General features: G+C 37.8%; 1 protein-coding gene across 4 annotated transcripts in view; it reads right to left on the reverse strand.

The window, feature by feature from the left end:
* The window catches only part of CACNA2D1 (calcium voltage-gated channel auxiliary subunit alpha2delta 1), a 504,823-nt gene extending 484,026 nt beyond the window's left edge, over positions 1 to 20,797 (reverse strand). Inside the window, exon 1 of one of the 4 annotated variants that reach the window (XM_087445189.1) lies at positions 20,309 to 20,797. In XM_087445189.1, the coding sequence (XP_087301315.1) occupies positions 20,309 to 20,403 (95 nt within the window). In that variant the 5' untranslated portion in view covers positions 20,404 to 20,797. The remainder of the gene's footprint in view (positions 1 to 20,308) is intronic. The other 3 variants (XM_014788140.2, XM_014788141.2, XM_087445298.1) reach the window with 3 other exon arrangements.
* Between the last annotated feature and the right edge of the window lie 722 nt (positions 20,798 to 21,519).

Raw genomic sequence — 21,519 nt, forward strand, 5'->3', positions numbered from 1 at the left:
TTTCTTAAAGGGAATTTTCAAACTACATAGAAACAGCTATAATTTTTACTATGTAGGATCCATAAAGTTATAAAGGAATTTATCAATAATGTATTTTTTGTGACCTTACCTAAAAATCACTTTGAAAGGATAGCTACTCTGGGAAGTTTAGCAAGAGTTTGTCTAGCACTGTCAATATTGGTATTGGTCTTGACCTGACATCCTAACTAACAGCTAGGAAATGCAGCATCTTTATAAAAAGATCTAGTTTAATTCAATTAGTTCTAAGTGACCCACTAAAGAACAGAATAAGAACCCTTCAAGAGATTCTTAAAACATATAATTCTGATTTTTCAGAAAACTAGTTTATCTCAATAGTCTGGAAAAAAATCTATAAAAGTCCTTGAGACTATTGTTCAGGAATAAGTGCATAGTGACAAACATAACTCAGAAGAGACTGCTTGGGAAGGCATAAAATAAAGAGTAGATAATCTCGGTGTACCAGTCTATTGATATAACTTAATATGCCTCAGTTTCATTAGCTAAAATCCTACATGCAATTTAAGAACATCTTTGGCAACAGGCTGTCAGAAAAATCTCCAGTGGAAACAGTAGGAAAAACAGAAATATACTTTGTCAAAAATCAACAAATTTTTTTTTATACATTTCAGTTTCAATGTGCACAGATACCTAAGGAGAAATTGTGGTCTACAAAATGAAAAAGTTTTGCAGTTCTCACTACTTACTAAGTGAACATTTGAACGATTCTTTGAAAACTTTTAATTGCCTTTTGCAAGAATCCTATGTTTGATTCTGGCTGTGTTCCAATACAATGAGAATTTTTATACTTTGGCAGACACCCCAGATCTGAGATATCAATGGAGACTTTTACATAGCCTCAGCCTCATAGGCCACGTGCACTTTACACAAATAATTTTGTTTTTAAAGCAAAGTATAAAAAAATTCAGTCTGCCTCAGGTATATATTAAGATGTTTTCATCTTGGTTCTGGGTCATATTTGTGCAGTAACAATTTTATATCCATCTGTTTCTTAAATATATCCAAGTAATCCTGGAATCCATCAAAAGGGCATAGCCACCTTACATGAGCTGCGACCTGTTGATGGGGTCATATAAAGAGTATGCAGTCCTCCCCTTTATTGCAGCACCAAAACATCTGCTCTGCCAACAGCAAGTGTTTGGACTTTTTGCAAATAGTAAATGTTCTAAAGAGAATACACTAAAAGTCAAATTAGCTTGCAAACAACATAAAATTCTGGTAAGGAACTACAGCATGTAACAATCTGAAACACGCAGCTCCTTTCAAACGAAAATATTATGATTACTTTGAGGAAAAAGGCCGTAGCTATCTCATAGCCAAAATAAAAGGTAAGCATTAAAGCAGAGCATATCATTTTAAAATATCATTTAATGTGAAAATTTTCAACTTTAGTTTTTTAAAAATGCCATTTTCAAACTTTTTGGAAACAGTCATGTAGTTACCTTAAATAGCCAAAACAATTAAACAAGTTACTCAGATTGCGCTCTGTAGATCCAGCTCCACGAAAGTACAGAAATGGAGAGTGTTTAGACACTTTTATAACAGTTTGAAAAAGTAACATTATGACTACTGAATCTAATTATTTAAAAACAAGGTTCATATCTTTTTAAATTCCATTTTTCCATTAAATGATTTTCACTATATTCCACAAAAATACATATTGCAATGGATCTGCAATTTACAAATAAATAAATAAATTCTATTCCTTAAGCAGAGTTAGTGTGAGAAGCACTGAGTTAAACAATTACTCTGGCCAGAATCCCCTGGTGTTAACAAATCAATTAGTGCTAGAGTAATGACAAGACAAATCCTGAGCAAATCAGACAAGCAGCGGTACTTCCAAAATGAAATGACTAGGTATGCACAGGGCAGAGCAAGGGAGCACCTGTATGCAGGACATGAGGGGCCCTCTTTTTAATGTAAACTTACTGAGTACCCAGTACTTAGGTATTGTGAAGAAGTATTTTATGATAATTTTTTCTTTGAAAAGCAGAAGTCATTGCAATTCACCTAAATTTATTCACTGAAGAGGAGAAATCGTACATGGATGCTTTCAGTTACATATAAAACATTTCTGCATTAATACTTAATAATTGGGGCATTAGAGAATGCTACCATTCCATACTGGTATGTATTAAAAAATAGATTTTTGTTGTTAGCGCCGTCAAGTCGATTCTGACTCCTCACAACCCTGTGTACAGCAGAGTGGAACCCTGCCCAGTCTTTTTGTACCATCCTCTCATCTTCCAGCACTCTATCAGACAATGCTCCACTTCTATTCATAGGGTTTTCATGGCCAATTTTTTCGGAAGTGAGTGGTCAGGTCCTTCTTCAAAGTCTTAATCTAGAAGCTCTGCTAAAACCTGTCCACCATGGGTGACTCTGCTGGCCTTTGAAATACTGGTGGCATAGCTTTCAGCATCACAGCAACATGCAGCCACCACAGTATGACAACCAACAGACAAGTGGTGTGGTTCCCTGACCAGGAAACAAACCAGGGCTGAGGCAGTGAGAGCACTGACTCTTAGCCACTAGACCACCAGGGCTAAAAAAAATATATGCTGATTAGGATTTTAGAGAATCACCTAGGTTATACAGGCAAGGAAATGCACATAATTTCAGGAGAGACCTCAGGTTTCATTAAGTATAAACCTTAATCTGGAAGTAACTTAATCCTTTACATTTCAGAAGAATTGTCTTACAATTTTTCTAGACATTTATTGACAGTAATTGTGTAAATTGGCTTAACCTGTAGCACAGAGAATTCTCTTGCTTTGGTTTTTCTTCCAAGCAATTCCAAAGTTTGTGAACAACTAAAGTGGGAAAGGAATGAGTATTCCTATGTTCTAGTTTTTGGTATTTTTATGATGATTGTCTAATAATAAAACCTATGGGAGAAATAATTCTAAGATGGCTCCCATGTACCATCCACTCTCCTGGAGTAGGGGTGGGACCTGTGATTATGAAGGGCTGTCACTCCCATGGTTAGGTTATGTTATATAGCATAGGTGAAGAGATTCTGTAGATGTAAAATCTCAAATCACTTGATCCTGACTTAATCAGAAGAAAGATTATCAAGGATGGTCTAACTTAATCAGTTGAAAGTCCTTAAAAGAGGAATTACGCCTCCTTTCTGAACAGACAGATTTTCCTGCTGGCCTTAAAAAACAAGTAACTGCCAAAGGTTTGTGAGAAAACCTTTGACAGGGCCATGTGGAAAGGAAGTGTGAGTGGTCTTTAGGAACTGAAAACAAACTGAAGGAGGGGGAAGGTATTCCTACAACCACAAGAAGTGTCAACAAACACATAAGCTTGAAAGAGGAGCAGAAAGTAGCCCCAGAAAGAAATGCAGGCCAGTCAATGCCTTATTGCAACCTTGGGAGACCCTGCAAAGGAACCAGCTAAGCCATGGCTTGACTCTTCATCATGAAAACTGTGAGAAAATAAATGTACATTGTTTTAAACCACTAAGTTTATGGCAATATATTACATAGCATAGAAAACACCAAACTAAAATAAATAAATGAATCTAGATTACTGAATTCTAAACAAAGGATTCATTTTACCTATCAATCTTCATGTAAAACACCTTTATGAAGATTCTGTCTGGTTTTGCATTCGCTGTACTTTATATTAGTGTTCAGTCTCTGATCTCTTTTGTATAATCTGATTCACATCTTTTTTGAATAAATGTTGAAGATTTAACAGGTTTTCTGACTTCTTTCACTTAATCATGCCATTACACTAGAAAGAAAGCTAATCAACTAGGCACAAGGAAAGGCCATAATTTGTGATTCTGCACACACATCTTTTCCAAACTTTAAGAAGCATGATAAGCTCTAATATTAATTCTTCTTAAAAAATTAGAATTGACGGGGCCAGGCCTGGTGACATAGTGGTTAAGTTCAGCGTACTCCGCTTCGATGGCCTGGGTTTGGTTCCTAGGCACGAACCCTACACTGCTCTGTTCACAGCCATTCTGTGCTGGTGGCCCAAATACAAAAAAATAGAGGAAGATTGGCACGGATGTTAACTCAGGGCGAATCTTCCTCAGCAAATAAAAAAAATTAGAATTGATATCTTAAACAGTATAATTGATTTATACTCTTTTCTAAAAACACTTAATTTTCATTTATGCCTAGAGGCAAGATATGATGATGTGTTTGTTGCTCGTCTTAGAAAAAAGCAACCTTCTATGTTATACGTAATATCATAATTATTGCTGCTATAGTTTTAAAGTTACCATTTTCAGACAGGTTGCAACAATTACTAGAAATACATTGTCAAGAGAGAACATCTAGTGCCTCTTTTGCAGAGCCAAAATCACCAGGTGCCAATGAGCCACGAATATTATTCCACTGCACACAAGAATACAAGGTCACTGACTTCATTATACATTTCTTAATATGCCCTCCAATCAGAAGAAGAAAGAAGCCTGGTACCATACTATGCTTTGGTGTAATCTGGGGGTAGCATAGAATGTTAAAAAGGAAAGAAAACTTCAAACTTCATCATTTTTGCTTTCAGAAAGCTAAAGAGAGAGGAAACTAAATTGAGAGTTGGGAGAGGACCTTTCCAGAAGCACACTCACAGGCAGTGGAGTATTCAAGTATCAAGAAACAAGACCACGTTGTTAGGAAACAGTTAGTTGGTGGGTAATCAGATGTTAGAAGGTGCTAAAGTCAGGAATTCTTCCTCACAAGATGTTACCAAGGTAGGTCCCACATATAGTTACAGGTGGAGGCAAACAGGAATCCAAGCTACCTGACTCCACTAAAATCCCTAGCTTCTGATCAACTCATATTTATTCAATGCTTTCTATGTGCCAGTGCTTTACAGGAATTAACATTCTTAATTCTCATAACAAACTTATGAGGTTTTACCAATGGGACGGTTAACTTGTTCAAGTTATCCAGCTAATAAGTTGTAGAGCTTTGAACCCACACTTTTAACCAACCAGGCAAGTTCCATGAGAGAATTAAGCAGCGACGTTCAAAAGCATCCATTTTTTAAAAATTAATTTCTCCTCTATGCCTCTAGAATGGTACTAGTCATGAACCATTTTTGAGAGAACTGAAAAAATAGTCACTCAAGTTATTATCTGTGTTCTGTGGTCCAGATGAGGAAACCTGAGCAGAAAGGCTGCAGCCACACTATAAAGGATCACTTTTTAGAACTGTAAATACTTGATAGTCACATACAAGAATGCAGCTTTGATAATACTCAGCATGGATCCAACATCTAGAGCCATTCAAAATACAGAAGACCTGTGTGTCTTGGCAGGAATCTGTTCTAATTTAGTAAACTGAGAGGTTACGGTTCCAACTGGCAGCTGATACAACTTGTCCTTTCTTCAAAGGATGTATAACCCAGCTTCAGACGACAGCCATGACACAAAGCAGAACCTTAAACACAACCTTGGGGCACTGAACAAGGAACAGTCTGGCGTGTTTTATTTTTGACTTGATTCTTCCCTTCCCATGCCCATTCCAGGGAAGACTTTCCCCCATGCTCTAATCTACTTAACTGAAGATAACAGGAGATTATTTAGAAAAAGTAAAGCAAACTCTAATAATCTCCATAGACAGCGCCAGGAGTGGATTAAAATGGGATAAAAACCTCTAGTTCTAATGGTTTCACATTAGAATAAGAAAAGATAAAAGAAACTAACATTTTCCACTCTTTGTTCAATATATCTGGTGGAATATTCTAAAACTTGAGGGCATCTAATTTAAGCCTCATCATTTCCCGTAAAAGGTATGGAGTGGATTCCTCTTTAATACAGTGTGAAACTGAAACTCAGGGCAATTAACTTCCCAAGATCACACAGGCTGTATCAGAGGCAGGGTTTAACTTTGAGTTCCCTGACTCAAAATGTTGCTTCTTCCCACCATCCCAGCCTGTCTACCTTGAGTCCTCAGAACTTTCAGATCTACTAGTATGGTTCTGACTTTGCTTAAAGGTCAATCAGCATGCTTACTAGCAACTTTTGGGGCAAGCGGAGCAATATGCAGTCACTGTGGGGTTTGGAAAATGTGAAAGAGTGGAATCCTGAGACTCAAAGTGGGCAAAAAAATTAAAACTATAATCAGCAAGTGTACATCCCATCCCATCCATTCTGTTTCAGTTACTCCTAAGGAAATCTGCAATCCTTCAAATGTACGACAACTCTTCTGGATACCACAAAGCATTTTCAGGTTTTACAATGTCTTCTAAATATGCATTCTACATACATGTAACACATCTGAATCTACGTGCATATTTTGCTAGTGTTTTATTATAATTTTCATTTCATATAAATTATTGAAATATGTTTATATATTTTAATATACAATGTGATATATTACTATAAATTTATATTACATATATCAATATAATATATAAACATTATATAATGTATATATATAAAAATTTTGTTATATAATAACATATATAATGTTTATACACCCAGACATAGATATAGATATAGAGATAGATGATATAGATATAGATATAGATACAGATATAGATAATGTCTGGTTCGTGTGTTACCCTGCAACTAGGGCGGGGATGTAGGGGAAACAAAGAAGAAGGAAAAAAATAGATCCCGAGCAGTCTATTGACCCCAGGTTTAGAACCCTGTGAATATTATAAGAACAGAATCCCAGGGGCCAATATACTTCACTTGTGGAAAAACCCAGAAGAGGTAGGACCAAATCCAAGGCTTGCAACCCTCAAACCACCCCTCTGTCACGGTCATTTACACCCAGGGACTCAGCTGGCTTTTAGACACCACACAGACAGGTTGTGTCACATCTGATCATTTAAGGAGACGAATGACCTCATATAATTATCACGCACGGTTTGCTCTGTGACGAGTTACCATTCCCTTATGTTTATTTATTACCATCAAGTACTAATATAAATTTTAAACAATTACTCACCAGCAGACCTTGACACCATGTATCAATCCCCTGGGAACTGAGCTACTCATGCACAATAAAATTTTACCTCACAAAAATTAATTTGGATTTCTACATTTACATCAACAGGAAAATCAGATGTTTTGAGAGACAACCAAGCTTAAATGTTTAATTTAGAGCAATGTGCGTGTGCCCTTCCTCCTAAGGCTTTACATTGCCCATTTGTTTGTCTCAACATTTTCACAAATGCAGATTTAAAGCAAATCTAATAGAATGTCATGGCAAAGAAGGGTTGGTATTTTTAAAGTGACAAACATCAGAAGAATTTTACATATTCCTTTCCGTGGCAAATGTCAAAATGACTGCCATAAAAAGGCAGGTTCCTGGCACTTGAAAATTTGCTGCTTCAATGGTTATACTCAAGTTGTACTCATTAGTCATGGTATTAACGTACAATTTCATCTAAAGCATCTCTTTCCTCCAGAAATCAATTAAAAATATGCAGCAGAAAATTTAAGTGTTTTATTTCTACCAACAAAAAGCATAAGGTTTGTGGAAGGCTGACCTCCATTTATACTGTAAAGTGAAGGGGTGGGGTTAAATGAGTGTAAATAATCAGTTGGATGAGTCAAATGAAAATTGGCCTTTTCCAGTGTGCTCCTGGCAGATTTTTACTGACTTCTGTGTTGGTTGCTAAAAATGCAACTGGTCTCGGTTTTACTATTCTGTGCTCACCCAATTTTTAGGGTTGTCTGAAATCATTTCTATAAACATCACGGATAGATTACTTTATTAACTTTCAAATATTCTGACTTGAAGCTGAAAACTCACATCTTTGACAATGAGAGGTTATCAGTGGCAAAGTTATGACTTTTTAAAATAGATTCAATCTCCTGTGGCATAGTTCTCATACAACAGGTGCTGGCTGAAATGTCAAGATAAAACACATCAGATCCTTTGTGGTTCTGCTTTCTTCGTGGTCCCTTTTAGGATACAGGGTGTGTCCTTAACCTAGAGACAGAACAATTCACTCTCACTAGTTCACTGCCTTGTCTTTCATTTCCTCTTTATGATTAAAGGCTACTACACAAGTTTTATGAAGAGACATTTTTAAGGCTTGCTAAGCATTCCTTTTCCCACTCATTTCAGGTTTTTCTCATGGCCCAAATGATATATGAGTGCAATATACCTAGCTCACTAAACCTTAGTCATCAATTCATGATCTCTTGAAGGCAGAAAAAATCACATGTGGTACAAATAATAAAGACTGGCCATTAAACAGTCCTTCAAAGGTCCCCATGCATCCTCTCATTTGATCCTCATAATACAATGCTGTGCTTCAGCAGTAACAATATTATCCTTGTTCTGCAGGTGGAGAAATTGAGACTGAGAGTTAGTTCTGCTCTACTTGACTCCTTTTCCCCCTCGACCTCATTGTTGGAATATGCAGCCGGCCACAGCTGGGACAGGTGGGATAACGGATGCTAACACGCCAAAGCTCCTGCCATAGAAGGGCAGCAAAGTAAGTGCAGCAGGTAAATGTTGGACTCTAGAATCAAGCTGCTTGGCATCAAATTTTAGCTCCTAAGGAAGTTCAGAAAAGTTCTTCAGACTTTAAACTTTCCTCTTCTATAAAACAAGGATAATAATACTACTCATCTTAGGGGACTGGCTTGAAGGTTGGATGGATTAAAAAACATGCCGAGTATTAATTCACAGTGCCTGGCATACAGAAGGAGCTTAAAAATGTCAGAAAGCAATATTATAATAACTGAAAGACAGTTGTTAGGAATTATTAGTATCCAGACATTCTGCAGGTAGAGACATCAAAATTAGCTCAAGTAAGCTGTGAATGAATATCTACGTGAGAGAAAAAAAGCAAAGTCACAAAAGGGAAATAAATAGGCCACCCTAACTCTTCTCTTCTCTTGTTACAAACCACAAGGGTGGTTTTTCCACAATGCACTGGTACCAATGAGATCCAGACGGATTCTTAGATCCACTGGCATTTGCAATCCTAACCATTCATTCAGTCATCTTGGAAACTCAGAGAACTGCTGTGATGGCAGCTGCCAGTAATTTCCAGACCTTCAGGAGACCTGAGGTGCCTCTGTGAAGGCTGATTAGGGACATGCTTTGCAGGACTATTCTGTCTGGTTTGTTATCTTATCAAATTTATTATTTTGTTTTCTTGACAAGGATCTGTTTCAATTCAAATTACTGCCCTCTGCTAAAGATTGGATACTGGGTAGGGGGAGCACTGACAGAAGGGGGCAGTAAACCATCCCTATCTGCCAAAAAATTAATAAATAAATAATGCTAAATTGCCAAAAGCAATAACTATTTGCTCTTTTCTTTTGTTTCCTTTTCATTGATATTTTTGTAACATCTTTCTACCATAAGCGCACACACTTATTAAATCCAACAACATTTTGAAAAACTACATGGATCTTCGAGATGATAATCTCTCCTAAAAAAGAAGTAAAAGAAAAATAAAGACAAAGGAGAACCAAATGTTGCTGTGTCCAAAAGGAATATAGTGGTGAACTGGAGTCTTGTTACTACCAAGTAAAGAAAATCTCTAGTCTGTGCATCTCAAAATTTGAACATTACTAATTGTGTATGTATTACATTTCTGAATCATATCATTCCTTCTTGAGAATGGAATATATAATTTGGAACATTCCTCCAAAAACATCTCCAGTAAATTAAAAGTGTGTCTATCCTATATTCCAACCATCTGCTTTAATTTGCAAAGCTGTTTCATATTTCAAAAGTTTACTTTGTAAGATACTGTTTTTTTGTCTTGTTCACTTCTTCATCTGCCTCTGTCAGAACGTTCACCCATCAATCATGGCCTCTCTCATCTCTTTCATCTCACTGCCATTTGGTCTATTCCCTCTGATATGTTCAAATCTCCTCCTGGTAACACTTATTTAGTTGTCTCTATATCCTGCCCCACCCCCCAGGAGTCTTTTTCTAAGAATTGCCTCTTCCTCTATCCATGGTAATAACAACTAACCTGTTGCAGTGTTAATACCTTCTCATGAGATTGGACCAGGTGTGCAGAAGTGACCCACGCTCAGGCAACCACAGCGCCTTTTCCAAACCCCATCTCCTGGTCACAACTGAATGGGCTACACATGGCCATCTGGCCCATATTCAGACTGTCAACACATCTTTAGGAGGCTATGTTTTTGTTTTTGTTTTTTTATTGAGGTCATAATAGTTTATAACATTGTGAAATTTCAGTTGTACATTATTTGTCAGTCACCATAAAAATGTGCCCCTTCACCCCTTGTGCCCACCCCTCAACCCCCTTCCTCTCTGGTAACGAATAATCTGTTCTCTTTGTCTGTGTGTTCATTTATCTTCCATATATGAGTGAAATACGGTTTTTGTCTTTGTCTGGCTTATTTCACTTAACATAATACCCTCAAGGTCCATCCATGTTGTTGCGAATGGGATGATTTTGTCCTTTTTTATGGCTGAGTAGTATTCCATTGTATATGTATACCACATCTTCTTTATCCAATCATCAGTCAATGGGCACTTGGGTTGCTTCCACTTCTTGGTTATATTGAATAATGCTGCAATGAACACAGGGGTGCATAAGTCTCTTCGAATTGTTGACTTCAAGTTCTTTGGATAAATACCCAGTAGTGGGATAGCTGGGTCATATGGTATTTCTATTTTTAATTTTTTGAGAAATCTCCATATTGTTTTCCATAGTGGCTGCACCAGTTTGCATTCCCACCAGCAGTGTATGAGGGTTAGGAGGCTATGTTTTGGACTAGGATTCTAGCCTCAAGCTGGTTCAAAGCTTCGATGGAGAAAATATAAACCCTCACAGCCATTCAACACCATGAGCAGTTGGAAGCAGAGAAAGTCAATTTTCAGGAAGAGAGAAGAACAAGGAGTCCAAACAAAGAAAACCAGAGGCTGGAGCAAGAGATGATCCTGACGGCAGTCTCACCTCTTTCTGCAGTTGTTGGCACATCCTTGACCTTAACTCCCATGATTGATCATCCAGCTCCACTACCATTGAACAATAGTTCCCTTTTTGGTTTAAGATAGTGCTATGGTTTTCTACTACTTGCAATCCCAAATGGCATAATACAGTTCCTATTCTTAACAAAAGAATGCCAAATCCCTTAAACTGTCTTCCTCTCAACTTACTCTCTCTCTCTCCCTTTCTTCACATTGCCAAATTCCTTGAAAGAACAATCTGCACTTTCTGCCTTCATATTCTCACCTGCTACCAACTCCTCAAGGCACTGAAACCACGCTTTTGCCCACAACACTCTACTGAAACTGCTCTCTTATATCATCAATGGCCTGGTGACTTCCTTAACAGGCTCATTTTGTCTGACCTCCCTGCGAAATCAAACAGTAGGTCAGGGATCTTCTTTTGAAATTCACATTGCCTATCATAATAGATACTAAATAAATATTTGCTAAATAAATGAATGAACCCCTTTTCTGGCTTCAGAGATACTGCTCTCTGAATTTGCCTCCAAATCCCCTTCAGATCATATTTCTAATGGCCTAATACTCATCTACAGAGATGCTGTAAACTCAGTGTGTCTAACAGCAAACCTATTACCTTCACCACCAACAACAGCTTGGTATTCCTGCTGTGTTCTCTAGTCTATGAAGTTCAGTGTGACATGATCTACCTGTAGCGATCTTAGAGTCATCACCAACTCTTCTCTCTTCCTGATTCCTCAAATCCCATAACTGATAGGGCCTGAAATTTTACTTCTACATTATGTTTCACACCTGCTTTGCTTTCGCACTGCCACTATGCTTGGTCAGACCTCGGGCATCTCTCACTCTGGAAACACTGCAATGGTCTACCAACTGCTCTCACTGTCTCTGCCTCAAATGTTGGTCCTCTTTAATCCATCTTCTACATACTATGATTCAAAACCTATTACTTTGATTTTTAATTTAAAAACCTTAGGATAAAGGCCAAATTTTTTGAGTATGCAGAGCTGGGTTACCACAAACATCCATATACTGTGAACACTGCCCAACTCCCCTTCGAGTCATGTAGGGAAATAGCCCTGATGCAAAAATTTTAAAACCTAGACTCAAACCAATGGTCCAGTCCCACCAACGTCTTTCCCACCCAGGAACCCTGTGCGTAACATGGAACAGACGTGTTTCTTCAACATTCTATGTGCTTTTCCTTGGTCGTGCCTTGATGGATCCCACTGCTTCACAGTCAGCTTGGAGTTGTGAATGTCTTCCTTGGGGACTCTCTTCCTCAATTTGGATTCTCAGCATGTAGTTCAGTGCACTATGTAATTTGCACTGAATAATAATAATTGCATTAATCGTTGAATTAAACTACATTTGATGTTAAAAATATTTGAATCAGGAGACAGGAAAAGAGACAGCATGAATTAAAACTATTTTTAAAAAATAAGATGTACTATGTACTTAGAGGTCTAAGAAGTCTTAAGTGTACTACCTAGAAGCCTACCTACCTGCAAGTTATTTCATTTCTTGCAATCTAATGGAAGAAATTTACTAACGGAATTTCTTTCTTGATTATTAGCAATTAATCTTTTAATAAAGTGTTATATTAACATTTCTTATCCAATGAACCATTTCCCAGTGTTTTATAAAAAATGTTTAACTGTTTCTATTTTTTGAGATCCAGACAATTTTATTGTCTTTAGTTTCTAAGGTGAATTTCCATATATGAATATTTAGGTCTCTAAAAACAAATATTATATTCAGTAAACAGCATTTCCAGGATAACCAGGCTCACATGGGAAATGGGAAAAAAAGAAGAAAATTAAAAAAATAGGGGCTGGCCCAGTGGTGTAGTGGTTAAGTTCACGCACTCTGCTTTGGTGGCCCAGGGTTCACCGGTTTGGATCCCGGGCACGGACATACACGCTGCTCGTCAACCATGCTGTGGCAGCATCCCATATACAAAATAGAGGAAGATTGGCACAGGTGTTGGCTCAGGGACAATCTTCCTCACAAAAAAAATAGAAATTAAAAAAAAATAACCAACTGCCACCTTTAGCATCTTTAATGTAATTTCACACCATGTAAATCTGAGGACTCCTTTGTCTTACACATGCATCATTTTCATTCATTTCATTCATTTTCACAACAGTGCTTCCTGATCACTTTTTTAAACAGGAGAGTTTCCCAGTGTGCCTAAGCCCATTTATTTTACTGAGCCATTCCTCCTTTAACTCTCAAAATAAGACATCATTGGGCAAGCCTTGGTGGCCTAGTGGTTAAGTTTGGTGTGCTCTGCTTGGGCAGCCCAGGTTCAGTTCCCAGTCATGGACATACACGACATACATCATTCTTCTGTCAGTGGCCATGCTGTGGCAGCAGCTCACATACAAAAAGAGGAAGATTGGCAGCAGACGTTAGCTCAGGGCGAATCTTCCCCAGCAAAAAAAAAAAAAGAAAAAGAAAAAGAAAAGAAAAAAAGACATCATTAATGTCTAACCATTCCTTTATATAGCTGACAGTAGGCACCTGAGACAGAGAACAATTGTATTAGCTCTTTCCCCTCTTTTCCCTAATTATCCCCACAGTATGTGAGCAAATGTCAAAAGAAATAATTGTCCAGACTATTTGACAATTTTGGTAAAGGTGTTGATTAACTGCACATCAAAATCCCTCAACAATTTCCCCATAGAGAGAAATGTCCAGTGGTAAGAGGAAGTCCCATGGAACTCTGAGACAAGATTCAAGTGAGGACTTGAAATTGAGGTCTGGTTACAGGTAACTTGGGAGAAAACAAACCCAAAATTCCCCATTTGATTTGATGTTATATGCAAATAATAATGATTTATGATTTATGATTAATAGTGTGTGTGTGATGGAGAAAGAGCAAGACAGAGAACTAGTAATTATTTGAATAGAAAAATACAGGAATTATTTTTCAAAGTTGCTAAGAGCCCACCATAATAACTTTTTAATTACTCAGGAAAAAAAACTTCAAATTGACAATAAGATTATCCCCAAATCTGAAGTATTTAAAATGGGCACCACCATTCTTTTCCATTGCCATCATTTCTAGCTTAAGTTGTTCTACCATTTATGATATAAAATTTAAAACGTATCCTAATTTTTTTAATCCAGCAAAAGCATATGGTAAAAAAAAAAAATCAGCAGAAGCAAATGTTAAAATAACATTTAGCCAGAAATAACCCACATTCATATTCAAAGAGAACTTTAAATATTGTTTCATTTATAACAGCCTGATTCTGAATTATTGAAATTAATTGTAAAAGTGTGCCAGTTTGTTGAGGCTACAAGGTCAATCTTTTCCTTGTTTACAGTCTTGTTAGAATCTGTATAAATGGCAAATTTTAAAGGCACAATGTTTACTTTCCTGACTCATTTTTTCAGATTGCTAATAGTAGTTTATTCTTGTGTATTGAATTACTACAAAATATATCAAGCCTATATGGAAGAGAAACCTAAAACTTTATATTTAACAAATAAAATTTTAAAACAGGTACACATTTATCCTTCATTCCTAAAACATGTCACAATGCCAAATATGTTAAATTCTTACAAATTTCAAAGTATCCCATATCTAAACAGCAGAAATAAAATTGCTTAGTACGCAAGGACCTTTTAATAGGTGCCCAACATTCCAAGCGCAATAGTTTTTTTCCCATATTTGTTGTTTTGTTTTAAACTGGCAAAACTATCTTTAGAATCACACTTCCTTTTGTTACTCATCAATTATGTTAATAACTTGTCTCTGTAGGACCTGAGTATTCTCTGGGTGCTTTTGTATACAATATCTCATTTGATTGTCTTTACAAATTATTCTTAAATGCTAGTGTTATAAAAATATTTTGAATGAGATTTAATCCCTAAAAACAGTTGTGGATTGGCAGAGATCTTAAAGCACGCACATTTGTTAATAAACTACATTACTGAGGTTTTTCTACCCTAGCAAACCACTTAAAGTTTAAAGAAATACATAGGTGTGCATACATATATGTATATATATGTAAATCTATATTTGCACACACATAAAATATTATCTATTAAATAGAAAATATTATCTATTAAATAGAATATTATAATAATATAAACTAGACAAATTATCTAACTATGCAATGTTAACATTTTGGACCCTTAAGGAAAAGTAGTTTTCACAAAGTGCTACCATTTTTATCTCAATTGACATTGAAGTCAATTGTCTTTTTCTTTCAACTCTGTAAACAATATAACACAACTATTTTCCTGTTTTTGTGTACACAAAAGAAAAAATGCATCATGTGTAAGCTCCATGGTTGGCCCTCTCAGTGCAGTTCCAAGTTTACTGGAAAGCAACCGTATGAAAGGCCTGGGAACAGTTGTGGTCCTCCACACAGACAGTCCATGAAAAGGATTGGCTGACAGTGTGACATGGTGCTGATGCACACCATAAGCCTTAAGTAAATGTGCAGTGGATGAAATAGAACAGAGTTCGTTCCCCATGGTAAGCAGCTTAGATGTTTTTTGAATTACTACAACAAACAGCTCTTTTATTACAAATGATGGAAGACTGTCACTATAACAACAATAAAGTGTTACTTTTTTAGAAATACTGAAACAAATTCCGCCCTTTTTTCAAACTTCTACCTAAGTATGTTTACGTTAGAATTGATTATGTCCGTACATGAAAGACACTGAAGGAAATCAACAAACTGGACGATTTGCCTAAAATATATTTCATTTTAACCGTTTAAATCTCCAGCTTAAGATTATAAGCAGTTTGAAGACACATACTAGGAAACAAGATGGGATATCAGAAAAGATTAGTTTCCTGGAAATTTGCATCTGTATTGAAAAATAGAGAAAAGAAAAGAAATTTCTGTGTATATGTTTTATATAATGATACTCCAGAGAACACATTAATTAAATAATATACTTTGTTATGGGCACAATTTTTGAAATTATTTTTTAAATTATTAAATGCATTATGTCTTACGAATATACACTTTTTAATATAAATACGAAATTTGGATACATAATTTTCATGTGTGATTTATGTTTTGGCAAAATCTTGTCATGTGTAAACCCTAGAAGGAAGAGTATTTTTTATGTTATTTTTATCAGTGTTGGAGAAAGAACAGAAAGGTGTCTATGCAGTGAGGTTTCTTTGAAGAAAGAGAGTGGTAAAGTTTTTATCTATTTTCAAAATGAACAACTTGCTTTAGATTCTGGTTTTATATGTATCTATTAAATTAAAATTAAATTAGTGAAAGCTATAAAAAAATAATAAAGGCACATTTTATTTCCGTTTTATAAACCATAATAAGCTTAGATTTTTGTATCTTTCCAAAATGTTTTCTCATATTATATCCATTTCAATCTGCCTAATGCTCATTCAAATGCCAATCCAAATAGCTACACATATACCAATGTGTAAACACTAATAAATTTAACATCATGTTACTACTTACCTGGAAAAATATATCTACTATTGCATATTTTAAACATACACTTGTGGAATAATAAATGTTGTCATGTGGTTAAGATGATGAGAACAAATTAAAGATCTGAGACAGAGAATTATTAATGTTCATTGTCTTAAGTTTTGTTTTACATTTAATATTTTATTTCATATTTTATCATAAGGCACATTTTCTGGTACAGTAGTATGTAAATAGGAATTGCTGAGCCCAAATGAGAATAATTATGTCACTTCTAACACATGGAAAAGATATCCATTCCAATGTTATGACATACAGAAATTTATTTTCTATAGCCTTTAAAGATAAATTTGTGTAATAACAAAAAAGGATTTATATTTTAAGTATTTAAACCCAAAAGGACTATTCTTTTATGAGATGTATGTTTATTTCCTATAGGTACCTGTAACTCTTAATAAAATATTTACCTCATTATATAGTTTATATTTATAGTTTATATATATAGTTTATATAGTTTAAAATTCTCATATATCAGTGGGCTCTTAGCCAACTATTCTTGACTGAATAACATTTTCATATGACTGAGATAAAACTTTAACATGAATAGTAGTTATAACTACAATGTTTTTTAAAAAAACTGGATTTGTAAATAGATTCTAAAATTAAAAGGAATTGATTGGGCCGGCCCCGTGGCTTAGCGGTTAAGTGCGTGCGCTCCGCTGCCGGCGGCCCGGGTTCGGATCCCGGGTGCGCACCGAGGCACCACTCCTCCAGCCATGCTGAGGCCGCGTCCCACATACAGCAACTAGAAGGATGTGCAGCTATGACAGACAACTATGTACTGGGGCTTTGGGGGAAAAATAAATAAATAAAATCTTTAAAAAAAAAGGAATTGATTTAAATTAACATTATAATACCGGCTACCATACATATTACCCTGAGTTTTAAAATAGAAGTGTTTTCACATATGTGCCAAGAAATTATTTGTAGAACAAGCAAGAACTCCCTTTTTGAAAACTATATTTTAAACTACCAATACAACATGTGCATACTATAACATGAAAATGATGTGTTTTCCATTTATATATAAACCAATATGCATTAGGTGGTTGCTACCACATGGCATATTTATGTTTCACACCTTATTGAGAAAATCATTTCCAAAAGAAAAAACCTAACCTAGCAAAAGCATTGTATCAAAATTCCTTTGTTTAAAAAAAAAAAAAACAGTTATTTTAGTGTTAAATCTTAGAACAGTTGAATTTTATTTAAAAATATACTATATGAGAATGTATGCTAAACCAGAGAAAATTAAAGATATCTAGAATGATATATTATTTATGTCTCATTTTAATGAAACTTAAGCCCTTAATATTATTGTAAACACTCTAAAAAAAAAACTCTTTAAATTACTGATTCTAATTCTGGTCCCACTCCAATGAGTGCATAATTAATTTTATATTGTGTTGACAGCATGTTCCTCCTCTTCTGATGATAAAAACTTCTTATATTACTTTTTATGGGGAAAATAATATTGTCAAAAAAAACAAAAGAATATACTAATGATTTCCAGAGAAATTTATATATAGGATAATAATTTGCCTTTGGTGACACTGTAATCTCTGTACTCAGTTTTTATAAACTTGAAGTTTTTCCCAAAGATTTGAGACTTATCCTGATAAACACTCCATATGAATTATTTTCTTGCAAGAAGAACAAATGGCACCACATCTTGATGAAATTAACACTGCATTTTTTAAAAAAATTTCATAAAGTTTATTCAGAAATCTAACATGAAGTACAAATGTCAACTATCATTTCTCCTCTCATCAGAAGATGGTGTTACTAACTTTTCAAATAAATGAAGATACAGAAGCCTTATAAAAATATTGTTAATATTACCTATAGAAGACTGACTTAGCTCTAAAAATTCTTTCAAGTCCTTATTTTATGAAATAATTAATATTTCATATTATTTGAAAATACCTTAAATTTCCATTGTCAGAAAATAAATCTCAAATCCTCTCAGAGACAAGAAATTGTGGTTTTCTAATTCCTATTTTTGCCCACTGTTTATTTTCTTTCTTGCCTCTAGTGAATTTCCGACCATGAATATTGAGTTATTTTAATTTTAGGAAAGCATTTATTACAGATGTCCTTCTTACAATAAGGATTTTCACATTAATATTTTACCATGATATGTTCAGGAATAAAAGGTTGTATTTTGTTGTATTTTAAAAAGTCATAGTTTTCCCCGATGGTATCATGATGCATTCCCTCCAAATGATAGAAATATTGATAAATTGTCATTTAAAAATGATACTTTAAAAATGTATAAACTGAACATATTGACTCCTTTTTAAAGAGCCACTTCTTTATTTGACACAAAATGCAAGCAAGTCACTTGAATTCTCACTTTATAGGCCAAGCCAAAAAAAGACTAAAACATTAAATAAATGATAGTGTAATTTCTTAATAAGAGTGAATAATTTTGAAGCATCTTTAGGGTTATTTTTACTCTTTTTATGTTTCAAAATATCCGCTTGGAACATCCTGCCAATTAAACTAAGATCTACAGCTGGCATTTACCCTTTTGCTTCATAACAAAAAGGATCTGCAATCATTTTTATGGAAGATTATCTAAAAAGGAACATGACGGTAAATCGATGACAAAAAATATTAGACACTCCCCTTCTCCGGGTTAGCATGTGCATCCTTCCGATTCTTGCACTGACACCTAATGTATAAATACTTTAAGCTGAATCTTAAATAATTGCTACAGGGTTTCAACTGGTAAAGATTCACTGCTAGAATCCACCAAAAACTCCAGTATTCAGCACTCAGCCAACAAAGGACAGCAAATAATTCCCAACAGCATAAATACCGGGAAGGCTACCTTGGGCTTTGTTTTTGTTATGTAAAATGCATTAAAGTGACTCATCCACTCAAGATTACCTACTCTTAGAAGCTTTAAAGTAGCTTCAAGAACTAAAATAAATGCTTCCCCAGAATGCCTGATAGGCTCTTCAGCGCATTTAAAAATATGTATAGTATATTTTTATGTGCCACGGACTTTGGTTCTTTTTTCCAGCCTAAGAGAGAATTATTATTTTTCATTTCCTTCCTGCCGTGTGACTACATGGCTACCTTTAAACACTCTATTTCCAGAACAGCAGCGAGGTTTTTTTTGTTATTTTAGAAATGTTAAAAATAAGAGAAAATTGCAGGAGACTCTGGAAAAGCTCGGTCCCTCCCTCAAAGAATAGGTTCTATTCATTCTAAGAACAGCAACCGCGTGTCTGTCGGCACTTAGATGTTTCAAATCCAGGGTGAAGGAGGCTGGATGGCGTGGTCCCAGTACCTGCGAACCCTCGGGGTGGACAGCACTCCGTTGCGGGGAATGAGCACTCTTCTGAGCAGAAAGGCTGTCAAGTGCGCCCAGTAATTTAGGACCTAAACGAGTTTGGACACTATAGCAATTAGAGAGCATCCCAGAGGCCAAGTGCAGGAGAAGTCCGCGCTACCCTGGCAAGCCTGAGATTACCAATTTGTAAAATACCCAACCAAAACACAACTTTTCATTGGACCAAGTTTGATGAGAGCGGGTGTCTGGCTGGAAACTTTTCCCTCTCAGTACAGCTAAACTCTTTAAGCCTAAGGAATCCTCTTAGCGACGGGCTGAGGCGCCGCAAGTCGTCGGCGGATGTTTTCCGGGACAGCTCGGCCCCGGCGCCCAGCCCGCCGAGGCGCCTGAGACGCCGGTTCGGGGCGCATTCCGGCGGCGAGCAGCGCGCGCCTCCCGCTCGGCCTCTCCAGATCCAAGCCGGGCTCGCTCCCCACCCCCACGGGCAGAGAAACCCCGCGACTCGGGAACGCACGCCCGTGCCCAGCCTCCGCGGCACCCTTTGGCCCGCACTCCCCGCCTTGCCCGGCCCGGCGACTTACGTGACGGCCGAAGGGAACGGCTCCTCCGACGAGGGGCCGATCAGCCAAGATTGGAAAAGTGTCAGAGTCAAGGCCAGCAGGCAGCCAGCAGCCATCTTCGCGATCGAAGATCAATCCCGCCTCCCTCCCCAGCCGGGGGAAGGAACGGTGCTGGAAACCGCGGGAGGAGGAGAAGGAGCACGCTCTGCCCGGACCGCGGACGTCGGCAGGGCTGGCGCGCCGGGCGCGGGGCGCGGACCGGCGCGGGGGGCGGCAGGGGCGAAAGCCGGCGCGGGGGAAGGGGCGGCGGCGGGCGGACCCACTAGAGCGCGTCGGCTGCTCCGCGCCGCGGCTGCCTCGCCTCCGCCGCCATCAAGGGCGACTTTGGAAACAGACCTGGGCGAGCCCGCCGGCGCTCGCGCGCTCTCGCTCTCTCTCGCTCTTTCTCTCTCCCTCTCGGTTTCCTCCCTGATTTATTCCCCTGATTGCCGAGGAGAAGGAGGAGGCGGGGGCGGGGGCGGGGGAGGGGTGACGGCGCTTGGGCGGGGGGTGGGGTGGCTGCAGGAACCGGGGAATGGCAGGCGGAGAGACTTGTGGCAGGGAGAGGCTCCGTCTGGCTTCTCCGGGCAAGTCAGAGGGAGGTGGCTGGGGGTGGGCAGCGGGAGGGCTGGGCGTCAGAGCAGTCGGGCGGAGACGGGCCCGGAGCAGCCCTCCATACAAGGCAGAAAGGAACTCCCAAAGTCGGCGTCGGCTTGCTCCCGCCACCCGGCGTGCGGAGGGGGAGCGGACCCAGCCCCGCGGGGCTCCCGGGGGACAGCCAGCCGCCCAGCGGGCATCCACAGGCTGCAGAGGCTCCAGCCGAGTACTTGGCTTGCGTCTTCGGGGGTTATTTTTGCACAGGCAGGCAGCGTTCCCCCAGCCCTTCTCCCAGGCGCAGAATCCACTGCCTGCCTAGGAATCGTGGGGAAGTGATTTGACAACAAATGTAGGAGGGGTTTGTATTTGCATTTTAAAGCATCACTTTTGACTACATCGAGTGGCACTATTTATTTGCCGGGGAGAGCCTGAGGCTAGAGCTTCTGGCGTGGCTGAATGCCAATTGTGCCAGCGGCCGTACGCCCAGGTACGGCTCACCTGGCGAGGACAGAGCCTCAGGGCCCGGGCTGAGGACAGTCAGAGAAGGACCTGATGCTGTAAAATCTTACCAGTCCTGCCATTCAGTAGGACAGACG

This window comes from Ceratotherium simum, chromosome 1, assembly GCF_057802395.1.
Source record: "Ceratotherium simum simum isolate JZ-2026a chromosome 1, ASM5780239v1, whole genome shotgun sequence".
Lineage (NCBI taxonomy): Eukaryota > Metazoa > Chordata > Mammalia > Perissodactyla > Rhinocerotidae > Ceratotherium > Ceratotherium simum.